At 45.5% G+C, this 17546-nt stretch overlaps 1 protein-coding gene across 1 annotated transcript; it reads right to left on the reverse strand.

Annotated features, from left to right (window-relative positions):
- Positions 1-2407: 2407 nt before the first annotated feature.
- Positions 2408-4674, reverse strand: Rnase10 (ribonuclease A family member 10 (inactive)). Its single transcript, XM_005087492.3, has 2 exons — positions 4526-4674; positions 2408-3082 (listed from the first exon to the last, which is right to left on the reverse strand). Exons 1-2 carry the CDS (start codon positions 4620-4622, stop codon positions 2430-2432), a joined length of 750 nt encoding a protein of 249 aa, XP_005087549.2. The 5' UTR covers positions 4623-4674; the 3' UTR covers positions 2408-2429.
- Positions 4675-17546: the final 12872 nt, after the last annotated feature.

Here is a 17546-nt window from a genome sequence, read left to right on the forward strand (position 1 = left end):
CAAATGCCACACCCAAACTCGGGTTTTCAGTCTCTCAAACTGTGAACTAAATAAACTTTTTTTCCCTTTATAAATGCCTAGCTCAAGGTATTTTGTTATAGCAATAGCCAAGTCACCAATAGAGTGGGCATCCCTGAACTTGTCACTTTCCTGTTAAAGGTAATTAAATTAAACCAAATGACTCTAGGACAGCTCGTAGGAGTGTGCAGGCCACACAATGGTAGTTTTCTTCCTGCTTGTCTTAGAAAAGAGTCCCTCTAAAGACCTTTGAAATATTGTTTATACAGTGCTTGACAAGGATCAGAATTTTTCACTTCTCCTAAGTGAGTTTATGTTTCACTGTAATTATTATAACTTCTGAGGAGGTGCTACATGGATAATCACTAAATAGATTATCAGTGATCTGTAAATGTACTCATGAAGAATATGAAAGAAACATATAATAGAGATGCTTACAGCCTAACTGGTGTCATGTATAAACAAAATCAGCAAAGACTAATTAGATAATATGTATATGTTGCAACACAGTCCCTTACTTGAAACTTTTGAAGCCAGTGCTTTTTGGAACTTGGAACCTGTTGGACTTTCAAAACGTAAATAGTGTGGGCTGGAGAGATTGCTCAGTGCCCAAGAGTACTTGCCGCTCCTGCAGAGGAGCCAAAACAAGTGCTTCCTTCTTTTAAGTTGGTTCTCAGGTATTTTATGACAGTAACAGAAAGCAGACTACCATCTAGCTGAAATATGGTAAACAAACGCAGGATAATGGGAAAGTGTAGATCTGGCAAATCCCAGAAATCTCATAGATAGGTAGACAGACAGATAGATAGATGCCACATATATCTGGCAAATGCCAAAAATATCGTGTGTGTGTGTGTGTGTGTGTGTGTGTGTGTGTGTGTGTGTGTGTCTGTATGCATATATCCCATATATGTCTATGGGATATATTAGAATGACTAACAGGCTATAGTCCAGCTACTCCAACAATGGCTGTCTACCAACAGACAGTCTAAAACTCTAGTAATTGTTCTGTCCACAAGACTGATGTCTCAGCTGGTCTTCAGTATACAACGAAATCTCTAAGAAGCAGGCTCTAATGCCAGGGAAGGAGTGGACTTGCCAGCAAGAGTGAGGGCAAGCAGGCCAAGAGAGAGAGAGCTTCCTTCTTCCATGTTCTTTGCGCAGGCTGAACCGAAAGATGTGGCACAGACCAGAGGCAGATCTCCCCATCTCAGAAGACCCAGATTACAGGCTGGCCTTCCCCTTTTACATGACTGAACTAGGAAAAATCTCTCACAGGTGTGCCCCGCTGCTTGGGTTGTAGTTAGCTTCAGGTGTAGTCAAGTTCACAACCAAAAATAGCCATTTCTATCTTTCTTTTTTCCTTCCTTCCTTCCTTCCTTTTTCTCTCTCCATCTAACCTCCAACTCCCTATGCCAGACTCAGTCTATGGGACCAACGTCTGTTTACCCAGTATAGCCCAGATAAAACGTTAGCTGACTGAGTGGCTAAAAAAAAAATCTGGAATAATGAGGGCCCAAAAAGAAAAGGTAGAAGAAAAGGAGAACACAGAAAATCCTGAGAGAAGAAAGAAACAAAGGAAAAAGAGAAAGGTTGTGAAAATAGAAGGATGGGAAAGGGGGAAGGGGAGGGGCCCTTACCCAAGCACCTGTTCTCGCGCCGCCTCATCGGCAAGCTCTGTAATTTTCCAGCTCAGGATAAGAAGCCTAGCCACGCCGGGCGTTGGTGGCGCACGCCTTTAATCCCAGCACTCGGGAGGCAGAGGCAGGTGGATCTCTGCGAGTTCGAGACCAGCCTGGACTACCAAGCGAGTTCCAGGACAGCCTCCAAAGCCACAGAGAAACCCTGTCTCGAAAAACCAAAAAAAAAAAAAAAAAAAAAAAAAAAAAAGAAGCCTAGCCACATGATTTCCCAGACACGGTCCTAGATAGAATCACTTTAATTGCACTTGCATCAGAGAAGGGCATTGTCTTGTACAGGGCCCGGGAGTCTGTGATTACCACATAGGCCCCATGTGGGTAACAGGGAAGGAGATGAGTAAAAGATGCAGTGAACTCTTCCAACCTGTGCCCAAGTTGTACTCAGTTCAGGGATGAGGCTGAAGACCATGGCTAAGGTAGGGTCTAGAGCTTGGCCTTTGTGTGGCCGGGACTGAAGGCGAGAGGCATCTAGGAGAAACTAGGCATTATTTTGCCATTGCTGACCCCAGGAACAAAATGGTAGTTGGATGATCCCTAATGCAAAGAATAACTGTATTTTCAGGAGCCAAAGATCAGATCATCGGTGGTCCATCCTCTCCTCCCAGGGTCTTCTCTATAGGGCACCCAAGTGGGGGACAGAAGCATGGGCAAACGGAAATGCGGAAAGAAGAGAGACCATGAGACAGAGAGACGGGAAAGGCGGGAGTTGCCTCAACCGATCTTTACTTGCGTGGAGCCGTTGCACGTTATCATAATGAACTTTTCAGTTATGTACGTCAGGTAATGGCAGTGCGGAACGACTTGGCCTGGTTTGGACAACAAGCACACAGTCAGCTCAAAAGGGCGGGAGCTTCTGTGACATTTGGACCCCTTGAGGTCACAGGCAATCTCAGGACTGTCACAGACTTCCTTGACTGTGCTTGGGGTTTCGTGGATGAATGTGTACTGGTTTATGCAACTGTGGTTATACCCTTTCATCTTGGGTGCCATCATGGTGTTGCAGTCCCTGGCGCTGAAGTCAAACCGAAGGCGGTGGTCTTGTTGGCTCTGAGGGACGGCCTCGGCCCTCAGCATCCTGCTTTCCCCAACTTCGTCTTCGTTGAGGACGGTCTCCCCTGGCCAGCTAGATCGCGCCATTTCCTCGTAGTCAAGCACCAGGGCTTCTGTGGTCCGGGAGCCTTCTCCCTCTGCGGTGGCCTCAGCTGCGTTCCTGGAGTCGCCAGGCCAAAACTCGCTGAGCGGCTGATCACTACCCTGCAGGACTGCGGCAGCCATGTGAAGGCCCAGGCCCAGGCCCAGGCCCAGGCCCAGCAGCAGCAGCAACATCATGAACAGCGTGTGCACCAGAGTCACCTTCATTTTGCCTGGAGAAGAGGGGGAAGATGAAGGCATGATGTAGACATAAACTCTGGCCCGTGTCATGGTTAGCCAAAGTCAGCAAGCTAGGCCTCAGTTTCTCCACTCAATTCATGTTACTCCACCTACCTAAGGCAATGAATCTCTCTCTTGAACATTTCTTTTGCTCTGCCTCACCACATCCCCCTTCCCTGTGTAATAAGGTGTGGGTCTTGATGATTGGAAAAATAACCAGTAGAAGTGAGTTTAAACAGGTTTGTACCCGAGGAATCAATAAGGGAACGTGATACCACTCCATCCTTTTACATGTGATGCTGGAGCCTTGGACATGCTAAGCCAGAGCTCTCCCTTTCAGATCGAGCCCGCTAGTCAATTCTTAAACAGAAATTACTTCCCAATCACCAAAGAGGATAGCTAAGCCTAATGAATACAGAGAAACGCTCACAGAAAACCTTCCTCTAGGTAAAGAACTAGACTCATCGTAGGAGACGCTGTATTCATTTTTTATCCCAGATTTATTTTACTTGTTATTATATTACCCTTCTTCCCAAAAGAGCTAAAAATGAATAGGAAGAGTACTAGGTTCATTCTCACTCCCAAAGTAAAGCTCCAGAAATGTCCAGGCACAGCTCAGGCCTTGGCTACATTTTGCAGTTCGAGCTTCTGTTTGTAGTTAGGGAGGAAAAGCGGTAGTGCTTTCTCACTCCCTAGCTATCATGGTTGGCCGCCAAGGCAGGACGATGGGAGCTGGAAAGAAGACAGGCCTTTGGGGTTACCAACTCCAGGCCCCACCGTGTTAGGAAAAGGGGAAGGATACGCTAGACCAACTCCAGGCCCCACCGTGTTAGGAAAGGTGGGAAGCATACGCTAGGTACAAGCAGACTCTAAAGAGGATGAGACAGGTAAGCGTGAAACTGACCAGCCTGGCTGGGCGGTGGTGGCGCACGCCTTTAACCCCAGCACTCGGGAGGCAGAGGCAGGCTGGACCTACAGCCTCCAAAACAATACAGAGAAACCCTGTCTCATAAATACCAAAAAACAAAAACAAAACTGACCAGCCTGGTCAAGAACTGCCTAGCTGTGAGGAGATCTGAAATAGGATACTATACTCTTGACCAAAGTTGGTGTCCTTTGCTCCAATAACACTGAATTGGGCCCAGTACGTGCAAAAGGCTACAGCGCATGAGCTCTGGCTGTCACTGACTCAAGCGATCCTGACTTATCAGAAGCTTGCCAGGACAGACCAGTGAGAAATAGACTGGGAAAGACTTTTCTTTAATAAAACTAACCCAAGCGTGGTTTTGTTTTAAAGACGAGGAAAGAAAGAAAGGCAGGAAGAATGAAGTCCAATGGGCTGTGGGTGTGGCTGAGTTGGTAGAGATCTTGCCTAACACGCAGAGGCCCTGGGATTGCTAGCTCCCTCCTACCTACCCGACCCTGCTGTGGCTTACCTGTGCTTGTAAGCAGCTTCAGACAATCCTGGCTCTTTCTGTGCCCCTGGCTCTGCCCTTTCTTCTCTGTGAGCAGTTCCCAGAAGCCACTCCCCATAAAAATCTATCTCCTTGCCTGCCATGGGCTTTTAAACACAGCCGTATTTCCTGAACCCACTCCTCTTCCCTCCTTCCCAGCACAGAATAAACACAGATAATTTGCATTTCTGCTCCCACAAACACTTTGAAGTGAAGCAGTTTAGGCAACGGCAGGAAGTGTCGTCTAGCCCAGGGAGGCTGCAGACAGTTTGATGCCATTAGTCAACTGTTGTACCCTGAGTTAACGCCCACTAACCTGTGGTTTAGAGCCGTCTGACCCTGTGCATGAATGTCAAGCCTTGTACTCTTGTTCTGCACGTACTGACTTAAGCCCTTTCTGGAATGTTCATTTCTGGTGGTTTGCTTTTGTTCTTGTTTTTCTTTTATTTACATTACTTTCCCAACACTGCTTCTCACAGTTTACCACTTTGTATCATGATTTCATCTTTTTTTTGGTCCTAGAAAAAGATTACCCAAGCCAGAAGAGTTCATCAGCTCCTATAGGGGGTGAATAAAGCCAGTCAGCTCACTGTGTAGATAGATATTCCCTTGTCTAGCTCAATTCCAGGTCACCTGGGGATTGCTAACAGCTCCAGATCCACCCTCACGTCTCACCGGGGTGTTTTCTCTAGTTGTTGGGTAGGGTTCTGAGAGTTCTGTCATCTACAAGTTTTTTTTTTTTTTTCCTTTTGAGCTGTGACTCATTCATGAGTGGCAAGCAAATGCGTAAGTAGAGGCTAAGTAAAACCTCACCTACCCTCTGCTAAGCCTACTGTAGGTTTGCTTCAACTAGAGGAAGAGGCCTTTCTCATAACTCTTATGAAGGAGCTGTGGAGATCTGAGGGTTTAGACGGCTTTACATTTTAGTTCACGCTCATGTAAGTCACTTCACATGCCCTCGGACCTCTTTACTACATGAGCTTTAGAATTACTCCTCCAGTTTTATAATGAAATTGAAGCCACAAGCTGTTTAAGTGACCTGTGTAAGCCACGTTAGCAGGATGTGGAGGGACGGGAGGGGGGGGCAGCTCTACCAACTGCCACCCACGGCTCCTTGTCTTTGTGAACAAAACCACCGGAGAGAAGCTGTATCCGTAGACACTGCCTGATTAGAATTCCAGTGCTGTGGAGAGACCGGAACGCTGCAGGGCTAGCTCTAGCCTTCCTGAACAGTTAGCCATTCCTTGTCGGGGCCAGTGTCTGAACTAAGCATCTTGTGACTAACAGATGGAAATCTTTTGCAACCTATTAACTTAGCAGACCACTGGCCTCCACCAACGCAATAGCTAAGAATGTCATCAGACAGCACCTTAGGTCTATTAAAAAAAAAAAAGCTTCCTCCATCTCGATGTATCGGCCTCTCTGATGTACCCACCAATGTATTTTAAATCTGCCTTGATCTGTGCCTTTAATCTTTCTGTAAAACTATCAGGTTCATGAAAGTGCTTCTCACCCATTCAGGCCCTGGGTCCCTTTGACAGACTATAACTCTTTGAGGAGTGATTGTACTATTTTGTTCTTCTATGTGACTATTTTTGGAAGCTATGTACGTCGGAGGAGTTTTGCTAGTAACATATAAACAACAAAACACTCCATAGTCACTTCACTCTGGTGCCAAAGAAACTTCCAGAACCAATAAAATCCATGGAGCCTTCTGTTCCAAAAGTTCTGTTTTTCACAGCCTCCACTTTTTCTAGAAAAAAAAATGCATGAATGTTTAGAGAGTAACCAACCAACTTGTTATTGAAGTTGGGGCCCAACAAGAAAGTGGTTGGATTAAAGGCATGCACTTTGCACCATCCTGCCTAGTTGTAGGTTACTTTTTTAAAATGTTCAGTAGCTGTTCATCGCTGTTGTTTTAGACTTCTGCCAGGGAAGGAAGTAGGTTGATTGTAGACTGTCATCTCTCCTTTTCTCCTCCAGATCCAGTCTCCCGGTCTCGCACCCAGCTCTGCAACAGAACTCCCGCTTTAGTCTCCCTTTCCTCTTTGACCGCACCCTTAATGGATCAGAAGATCTTCTCTTTCAACCTTCCTTCTCCCAACTCATCCCGTTGCTTCACCTTCAACACCCGAGCAGCCATCCCTGGGAACACACCAGCTGAGCAGGCCAGGGAGCCAGGCAAACTAGCTGAAGACCTTGGCCCCTCCCTCCTCTCCTCCAAACCCAATCCCCCAGTCTCATCCCCGCCCGGCAACAGAACCCCTGCTGCGGGCCTCTTTCCCCATCTGCCCACATCTCCTGTGGATGCCACAGACCTTCCCCTTCTACCCCTCCCATCCCCCAACCCCCCACCTTGTGGCTTTATCCCAGCCACCAACTCCAGCTGCATTGCTTGCTAACCCACTGACCACTCCTGGCAGGGAAGCAGGTAAGTTGTCTGTAGATCTTCCTCTCTCTGTCTTTTCCTCTAGATCCAATCCCCCAGTCTCATCCCAGCAGACTTTCCGGGGTGACCTCTCTTCATTCTCTATACCCACTCCAAGTAAGCAGATCCTGGTGAAACACCCTGCTCTCCTCCCTCCTGTGAACTCCTGCAGACCCCTAGTCTATCCCCATTCCTAGGCATCAACTCTCAATACCCGGAAACACATTTACCTGTATACCCAAGTAATTCACAGAAAATTTCCTACCAGGCAATACACAGCCACCATACTCTTCTAAAATCCAGAGATGAAACTAAAACCAAGAAAAAAAAAACACCCACCAACAAAGACAAAACCAGATATCAACTCCTAGAACTATGGTCTTCACAATCCCAGATACTTAAATGGCAACATAAAAGCACAATCAGAAATGGTTAGACTTTTCCCACATTGTGTACGGTTTGGGGTACAGGTTTGTCACATGCACCCGTTATTATATTGAGATATTTTTCCCATCTGTAATTTCTCTACTAGGATTTCAAATCATGAACCAATTTTAGCTTTGCCAATGATTTCATCTATGTCTATTGAGATAATCATCTGATTTCTGTACTTGGCAGCATTTATGTAAAGAATTATATTTACTTATTTACATATTGAGGTGGTTTGAAGGAGAATGGCTTCCATATGCTCATATGTTTGAACACTTGGTTCCTAGTTGGTGGAACTCTTTGGGAAGGACTAGGAGGTGTGGCCTTGTTGGATGATGATGGGGGATGTTTATCTGCATTTATGTTTCTCTACTGGTTGATGAATAAAACACAGATTGACCAGTAGAGGCAGGAGAATAGGCAGGGCTAGGAGACGAGGAGAATGCTGGGAAAGGAGGCAAGAGAGGGCCACAAGGAGATGCCATATAGAAACCAGGAAGATGGGACGCTCCAGGTGTTCTCTGGTAAGAAAAAGCCGTATACGAATACATAGATTAGCAGTTATGGGTTAATAATTAAGAGAGAGCTAGCCAGTAAGAAGCCCTAGCCATCGGCCAACAATTTAATAATTAATGTGACTCTGTGTATTTATTTGGGGCTGAAGGGTGGCGGGACCTGGTGGGACAGAAACCTCCATCTTCAGGATGAAGTGTGTTCCAGGGCAGGCTTTGAGGTTTCAGATGCTTCCTGTCATCCTTAGTGCCAGCTCTGCTTCCTGCCTGTGGTCTGAGAAGTGATCTCTCAGCCGTTCCTGCTGCCATCCCTTCACTACCCCGACACGGACCCTAACCCTCTGAAACCATAAGCCCAGCTAAATGCTTTCTTTTATAAGTTACCTTGGTTATGGCGTCCCGTCACAGCAAGAGAAAAGTAACTTATATAGAAAAAAAAAGTGACTATTTCTGTGAAGAACCTGACTGTGTGGGGTTTTTTTTTTTTCAAGGAATGTGAAAGCTTTGGGACTTTGGAGTAGGAAAGCAGTTGGATGCTGAAAGCAAAGCTTAGCAGGCCACCCTAGTAGGCGCTAGTAGACAGTAATGTTGGGAGTTATATGGGATGTGGAGGCCCAGTTCAAGATGCTTCAAGGGAGGCAGGGACTTTAGCATCAACTGGGCTAGCAACTGTGCTTGGGATATTTTGGAAAAAGATATGGCTGTATTTTGATCTAGTTCTAGAAATTTGCCTGAGGCTAAATTTAAAAGTAATAGACTAATTCCTCTGGCAGAGGGGATTTTAAAGACAGCCTAATATTGACTTTGTTGTGGTTATTAGTAATTACTCTTATGCAGGTCTATAATGAAAAAGAGCAATCTAGGCAAAAAGAAAAACAAAAATAGTTTGAAGAGAAAAAGAGTACCAGGAAATTTAATGTTGGGGCCAACGCTTATGCTGAGAGAAATAAAGAAACTGAAGAAAAAAAAAAAGGCCAATTATGCATTGGAATAAAGGGAAGGACGCCTTCAGGGCAAGACCCCACATAAGTAAGTTTCCAACTTGTGAAAGGAAAAGTCTGATGAATTTTCTGCTTCTAAAATGCAACAAATGAAAGCTGCCACAGGTGTGATTCAAGGGTCCCGGGGTTAGTCCCACGCTGGAAGCTAAACTTGGGAATGTCACCCATGTGGGTCTGCCTTTAGAGTAACTACCGATTTCTGAGTACAGGGCTTGTTGAATCTTCCTCTGAAGTTAAGGAGAGTTGCTGAGGCCAGGCAGTGTATGTCAGGGCACTCTCTGCATGGAGGCCCTCACAGGCTGTTGCTTGAAGATGTGGAAGTGAAGCTTGGGTTGGGTTGGAAATCCCAAGATGTTACAGGTAGGTCCCAGAGCTGTTGGATATCTGCCAAGGAGAGCTACACACAGAGAGTGGAACCAGTTTCAGAAAGAGGTGTATGTCTGTCACAGGCAGAAAAGCTGAGGAGATGGTGACAACTCAGTCCTTGGACATCAGCTGTAGAGCTACAGGATGTGGTATTTTCCATGCTGGTTTTTGGTCTCGCATTGGTCCAATGGTCCCTCACTATGCCTCTGCTTCCTCCCCTTTGGAAGAGTAATGGCTCTTCCATGCCTTAGGACATTGGAAGTGTAGGATTTGTGTTTTGAGTTGCAGGGAGTTACAGTTCAGGGCTTGTCTTGAGTCTCAGAAGAGATCTTTTTTTTTTTTTTTTTTTGGTTTTTCGAGACAGGGTTTCTCTGTGGCTTTGGAGGCTGTCCTGGAACTCGCTTGGTAGTCCAGGCTGGTCTCGAACTCACAGCGATCCGCCTGCCTCTGCCTCCCGAGTGCTGGGATTAAAGGCGTGCGCCACCAACGCCCGGCTCCTCAGAAGAGATCTTAAGGGTTGATACTGAAACACTCTGGGAGCTTTTGAAGCTGGGTTAAATGCATTTGCGTTGTGACAGGGCCATGGACCATGGAGGCCAGGGAATGGAATGATTGCCTCAATGAGAATGCCCCACACGGACCATGTGTTTGAGTATTTCGTTCCTAGTTGGCGAAACTGTTTGGGAAAGGTTAAGAGGCATAGCTCTTCTGGATGACGAATGTCACTTTACAGAGAGTTGAGGGGGTAAAGACGAAACAAAACCAGCTCATATCACCCCAGCGTGCTCTCTTCTTGCTGTTCAAGATGTGATCTCCCAGCTGTTCCTGTCACTATGTCTTTGCTCCGCCAACGTAGACTCTGATCCTCAGAAACAATAACCCAATTAAATGCTTTTTTCCAGTAAGTTGTTTCTGTTGTGCTGTTTCAATCACAGAAAAATAGCTAACACACATATGTTGAACCATTCCTGCCTCTCTGAAATGAAAGCATGGATGTTGTGGATCCACATTTGGTTTGCAAGTGTTTTATTAATAATTTTTAAGGACCAGGTGTAGTGATATATACCTTTAAGGTCAGCACTAGAGTGGCAGAGGCAGGTCGATCTCTATGAGTTTGAGACCTGTTTGTGTCTACGGAGTGAGTAGAGCAGGCCAGCTGGAGCTACATGGTGAGACCACGTCTATAATAACAGCCCTTTGTTATTAGTATAATAACGGCTTTGTAGAAAGATTAGGCACATTCCTTCCATTCCTATTTTATGGAATTAAGAATGATTGAAGTCTGGAGAGATGGCTCAGTGGCTAAGAGCACTGACTGCGATTCCAGAGGACCTAAGTTCAATTCCCAGCACCCACATGGTAGCTCACAACTGTCTGTAACTCCAATTCCAGGGGATCTGACAACATCACAGAAACAAACATGCAGGCAAAACACTAATGAACATAAATAAATGTATACTTATAAAAAGAATGATTGATGTTAGCTTTTGTTTAAAGGCATGATAGAATTCTTCAATGAATCCATTTGGCCTTGAGATATTTTAGTTGGAAAATTTTTATTATTATTTTCACTGCTTGATCTTGTTGGTTGCTGTATGCCAGCTTAAATTGCTTCCTTCATCTTAGTTTAAGTTTGGTATGTTACACATATGTTCACAAATTCACCCATATATTCTATGGTGTTATTTAACTCCAATGTTTCTCTGACAATTTATTTAGTTTTTCAGAATAAACTGTCTATTGGTGAACGCAAACTATTGAAGTCACTGTTACTATTTTGGAATGATCTGTGACTTTGTATTTAGTAGTATTTAGTTTGACATTTGGAGCCTCTATGTATGGACATGATAAAGTCCTCTAGGTAAATTATTCTGTCAGTCAGTGTGAAATGCCCTTTATTTTTCTCTTCTGACCAATTTTAGTTAGAAGTCTACTTTTACAAGCTATGAGAATATGCTTCCTGGTTCTATATGCTTTGAATTCCTTGCCCACTCCTTCCTCCTGAACGACTATCAATCAGCCTTTGACAATGAGATATATTCCTTGGAGGCAGAAAAGAAAGAGACTCTTTAAGATGGCTTAATAGACATGGACTTTGGACTCCCATCCAACAATGTGAGATGCACTCTCACCCTGAACTCTTGGGGGAGGGTCTAGGCCCTGCCCTATATGAAATGACAGACTATGGACACCTTCATGGAGGGCCTCACCCTCCCTGGGGAAATGAGGGGATATTGGGGGGGGTTGGGAGGAGGGCACGGGAGGAGGGGAGGGAAACGTAGAGGGACCTGGAACTGACTTGTGAAGCAACTTTGTTTCTAATCTAAATTTAAACTTAAAAATAAATAATAAAAAACAAACAAACAAAAAAGATGGCTTAATGGTTAAGAGCACTTGTTGCTCCACCATGAAGATCTTGAGTTCAGATCCCAGGACCCCTGAAACAAGCCAGGCATGATCTCATGTGCAGCCACAATGAGGTAGACTGATTGAAGCTTCCAAGAACTCTCTTTACTCCTAAAGAGAATAACTCCATAGATCTTACAAACTCAAGAGACTAAGAAATAGAACTAAACAAGCCACTACACATGACCCGTAGTTGTCTAAAATGTGGTGTTGAAGCTTCTCCTCTTATCCTGATGTTTGTGTTCTATTCTGAGCATGTACTGGAGCCTTTTTTGCGTCCCAACTCTCTACCCCTCAGAAGTTGCTAGGCTGCTGTGGAATAATCCTTTGGTACACTGTGAAGAGGTGTTGTTTAATAAAGAGCAAACCGGCCAATAGCTGGGCAGGAAGTGGTTAGGCGGGAAAGCCAGACGGAGAGGATGCTGGGAAGAAGAAGGGCGGAGTCGCCAGCCAGATGCAGAGGAAGCAGGATGTGCAGAAGATGACGTAACAAACCATGAGCCATTTGGTAGCACATAAATTAATAAATATGGGTTAATTTAAGTTCTAAGTGCCAGGTGTTGATAAGCCTAAGCTATCTGCCAAGCAATTGTAAGTAATTACTAAGTCTCTGTGAGTTTATTGGGGAGTCAACAGTCTCGACAAGAAATCCCACCTACACTAGGTTCTGCTTCTATAAAATAAATAAGCAATTTTAATTATCTCTTTGTGGTACCATACGCCTAATAATCCCAGTATGCTGGAGTCCATAATAGTCACACATTCAAGGCCACCTAGGCATCACAGTGAGTTGAAGATCATTTTCCACCGCAGAGTGAGACTTTGTCCTCCCCAAAATGACATATCAATAAATAAACAAAAGTAAAACAACAAAATAGGCCTTTTAAAATGATGACACTCCTTATTTTTCAAGAGAAGATGTTGCATAGGGACAGTAACGGCTTGTCCTTCTTACTATAATGGAAAAGTCAGTTATTCAGTATGGCCGCTGAGAAGTTCCTCTTTCACAATGGTGCTCAGTTAGCCAGGTACAATGAGGACTATTAGCAATACCCTCTCAGGAAAGCCTACTAAGTGCTGGATTGCAGGTCTGTCCACCTACAGGAGATGAAGGCCATCCATCACCTTCCAGCATGTCAAGAAGCTGAAGAAAATGAAAGAACTGTGGAAAGAATTCACTCAACTGCAACATGCTGGAAAAGCTTTTAAACTTTATTTTTCTCTAAACTTGTGAGAGTGAATAACAGAAACTTATAGGCGTACTCTGAGACCACTTAGGAAAACTTCCAGGAAGACTGCAGCCTTGTCAACCAGCTACAAAGCAAGCCTGGAGAGGCAGCCAAGGCAAACAGCGAACACTCTGACGCATTGACTGAATTCATGAGTCAAAGGGTCACGGTGACTTTACTTTTCCTTTTCTTTCCCGGGGAACTTTTCCCGTCTCCGCTTTCTTCCTTTCCTTGGAGCCGAATGCTGTCTGCAACCAAGGTAGTCAGCAATACTTATGTGAAGAATAGTTACTGGCTGATGAAGGCTCATTTGCCCTTGATTCTAGCCACGCGGCAGGCAGCAACAGACACCTAGCAGGGAAAGGAAGGGAGGCTGGGCTCACGGAGCCTGGATTGCTCTACCCAACCTCGAGTTTTAAGATCAAAGAGGCAAAGGTTCCACGAAAATAAACTCATACCTAGCTTTAAAACATCCCAGCAACAAACAAAAATAATAAAATAATGTCCATGTAGCTCAGTGGGTAGAAGGCTGGCCTACCATATGGTAAGACCAGGGTTCAAATCCCCAGACTTGCTAAAATGGGCCAGTGGAAGCTCACAGCCCTGAAATCTGATCTCCCACAGAGGCCGAAGCTGGAGGATGGGGACTTGAAACTCATTTCTGGCCTTACACAGCTCAAGACCCTCCTGGGCTACATTAGACCCTGCCTCAAAGCAGCAGAAACCCTGCATTCTTCCTTTTTCCTCTTGGTGGGTTCAGCGGCTTGCCTCAAAATCCCACAGCCTGAGTTTGGCCCCAGGACCCCGGAAAGGACTGGCTGCTGCAAGCTGTCCTCTGCCTTCCTCACCCATTCCGAGGCATGTGTGCGCCCACACGTGTGACAGACAAAGTAAATGGGTGCCATGAAACTGTTGAGTAGCAACACAAACGCTGCACTCTTCATAGCAGCCAAACTATGGAACCAACCCGAGAGTCCCACATCAGAGGGAGCAGACCGGGAAAGCAATGCACACGCACGCGCACACACACACACACACACACACACACACACACACACACACACACACACACACACACACACACACACACACACACACACACACGACGGAATTTTTCCAGCCATAAAAAAGGAACAAAGTTATGTCATTGCAGGAAAATGAGTACAAACTGGAGTAACCATAGTAAGCTGACAGAAAAACATTCATTTTCTCTCATTTGTGGCCCCCGGTTTTGTAGAAAGAGATAAAATTGTTTATGAATGTAGGCCATGAAAGTAGACTCCAAACTGTCTAGACCAAGGGAACCAACAGGAGGGGGACAGGACAGGGTATGGAGAGAGAGGACCAATGTACAACAGATAATAAATGAAAAGTTAATATTAAAAGAATAAAATGAGGAGGAAAGAGAACGTGACGGGCACTTGGAGATCATAATTACACTCTTCTCTGTACTTCAGCGTCTGAAGCTTGTATATTTAAAAAAAACCAGCATAAGTCTTTGGGTGAGAAAGAAATTTTAAAAAGTCTGTTGGCAAGGAGAGGAAGGAGCTCGGGGACAGTTAGAGCAGTTTTGTTTTGTGTTGGGTGTTCCCATTGAGGAATCCAAACCACTTCCTGCCACACATCCCTTTCCTGTTCCAGCTGAGGACACACTAGAGGCTTCTGGGAAGAGTCAGCCACCCACATGACTCGGTTTCACCCTCAGTGTTCAGAAGTCAGTCCGCCCACACCCAGGACCTTGCCAGAGCTGAGGTGACGGGACAGGGGTCAAAGGTCATCCTGAGAAGACTGGATCAGCTCTGGGGACCATCAAGGAGAGGCGGCAGCGCTGTGGGGAGCACGGGCCTCATTTATTACCCTTTAGTGAGGAGGAAATTAGAAAGAAAGGGTGCCAGCCCTGGGACAGGAAGCAAGAGGAACTGGTGCCCGAGTGGGAATGCTCCACGCCCGCTGATTTACACAGGGGCAGCACTGATGTTTTCATCTTATAATTTAGTCTCATTTGCTGTGTGTGAGTGTGTGAGTGAGTGTGTGTTTGTGAGTGTGGTGTGTGTGAGTGTATGAATGTGTGTGAGTGTGTGTGTGAGTGTGTGTGTGGTGTGAGTGAGTATGTATGTGTGTGAGTGTACATGTGGTATATGTGTGTGAGCATTGTGTGGTGTATGTGTATGAGTATGCATGTGGTGTGTGTATGAGTGTGTGTGAGAGTGTGAATATGTGAGTGTGAGTGTGTGTGTGTGTGGTGTGTGTGAGTGTGGTGTGTGTGAGTGAGTGTGTATTGTGTGTGTATGTGGTGTATGTGGTGTACGTGTATGAGTGTATGTGGGTGTGTAAGTGTGTGGTGTGTGTAAGTGTGTGTGTATGTGAGTGTGTATGTGAGTGTGTATGTGAGTGTGAGTGGTGTATGTGAGTGTTGCGTGAGTGTGTGTGGTATGTGTATGTATGTGGTGTATGTGTATGAGTGTATGTGTGTGTGAGAGTGTGAATGTGTGTGTGAATGTGAGTGTGTGTATGTGAGTGTGTGGTGTGTGTGAGTGAGTGTGTATTGTGTGTGTATGTGTATGAGCGTGTGTGTGGTGTATGTGTATGGGTGTATGTGTGTGAGAGTGTGGTGTGTGAGTGTGGTGTGTGCATATCACACGCATGTATATATGCTTCTCTGATATGTACATACATGAGTGCAGGTGTGAGTGTGTCACGGCTCTTATGTGGAAGTCAGAGCAACTTTGCAGGGTCAGTTCTCTGCTTCTACTTTTGGTTTCAGATTGAACTCAGTTCATCAGGACATCCTGTCAGGCCAGGAGCCAATGCTATTGTAAGCACAAGATAAAAATTATCTGATGACAGAATATCTTTAGGGCTTTCCCTATATGCCCCTCCAAAATTGTTCTCACTGAGTAAGACAGGGTTAATTTTAGTTATCAATCTTCTTCCCCCAGGATTTTTCTTTTTCAAAATGGCATTACTTTGGAAAGGGTTGATGTACTTAATAATGCTTGTAGTCGAGAACAGCTTTTATGACGCCATGTAATAGAGCTGCTGTCTCTGGAGGATAACAATTGGGCTGGTCACCGATCTATGTCGTTCTAAAATCTTAGCAATCATAAGACAGAGGCAGCATGATGAGTCCAAAGTCAGTCTGGAGAGCATACAAGCAAGAAAACAGTGGAAGGGTGGGGGGTTGACGGAAAGAAAGATGAGTAAGAGCAAAATGGTCTTCCTCCTTCATCCTGTCAGCCTCGAGGAAGGCCCTCCTCCATAGACCTCTGTGATAGTGTGCCTCAGGCTCAGAATACATCTGATTGTGGACTGCCTCGACTATTTCTCCTGTTTAATCTACAAGGAGACAACAGAGGCATTCTGCCCAATGAGGTCGGGTGACTTCTCAGAAAGCGTCCCAGGTAGAAGCTCCACAATTGGCCACACTGGCTCAGGTCCAAACATGACTTCTGCCTGTGCCAGCCTCAGACAAAGCTGCGGAAAGGCTTCTGGGTTTCTTATGATGGAGTCACCACAAACAAGTCTAGGTTAGCAAGTGTAGTGTGGGGGTCCTCTTTCCCCCAGGCCTGTTGGCCACCAGGTTGAGAGAGGAAACAGGCAGATGGGTTTTTAGCCACCCATGAGCAAAAACGGAGGCAGACCTCCAGGAGACGTTTCAGTGGATCAACTCCACTTTATTCCAGAGTGTCAGGAACATACAGGATCGGGGAGCCCAGGGATAAACCCTAATTTGCATTAAGTGTCACACTCTCATCACAAGGCTTACTATGCGGCAGTAGGGGCTCAAACAGCACAGCCTCTAGTGCAAGCCTTCTAAGCAGGTGTCTGTAACAAGGGTCAGGCTAAAGATGAATCAGCACCTGGTTTTAAAGGGCCTTTAGAGGAGGCCAGTCCTGCAGGACCAGAGACAGTCTCCGGATAGCGGCAGTTAGAAGCAGGAAGTTCTGCTGGAGGGCTGGAGCTCCATTTTGCTTATCGAGATAGCTGCTGGGCCACAGGGAAGCCGAGAACCCTGACCCACCAGCAATGTCTTCCAACAGTGTAGCTGGAGCTACGCTGAAAAAAAAAAGTGAGTCCCCGAAGCTTCCTTTTGTAGCTTCTCAGCATTGTGAATAAAGAACTTTAAAATGGCGCCTGGAAAGATGGCTCAGAGGTTAGGAGCACTGGCTGCTCTCCTCTGTAATGAGGAGGCAAATCACAGGTCCTGGCCCTTTTCAGGGAAAAGAAGATGGGGAACAGGAAGAAACCTGTGTCTTTTGATTTAGGGTCAACAATGGAGGTCTGTAGGCACCAACAGAAAGAAGGGGTGGAAGGAACATTTCAGAGAAACATCCAGACAGACCAGAGTATCAGGGCAAGTACGCTTTAAATTTGGGATGCTGTTAAAAGAAAGAGATATTCAAAGAAGAGATAAAATGGGTGCTTAAGCTTTTAAAGTTAGAACTCGGGGGAAAAAAGGGGGACAGGCTTATCAGTACAGACCAGCAAGCAACTGCCTTGAGAGAAGGGCTTCTGGGGTGCTGTATTAGCAGGGTTCTCTAGAGCTCTTGAATTTTGGTTGGATTTATTTCCCATTCTCTGACACCCATATGTGTTACCAGGAGTCCAAAGCGGTCACTACCTCTTGCTCAC

Source organism: Mesocricetus auratus, unplaced genomic scaffold, assembly GCF_017639785.1.
Source record: "Mesocricetus auratus isolate SY011 unplaced genomic scaffold, BCM_Maur_2.0 Super-Scaffold_100048, whole genome shotgun sequence".
NCBI classification, from domain to species: domain Eukaryota; kingdom Metazoa; phylum Chordata; class Mammalia; order Rodentia; family Cricetidae; genus Mesocricetus; species Mesocricetus auratus.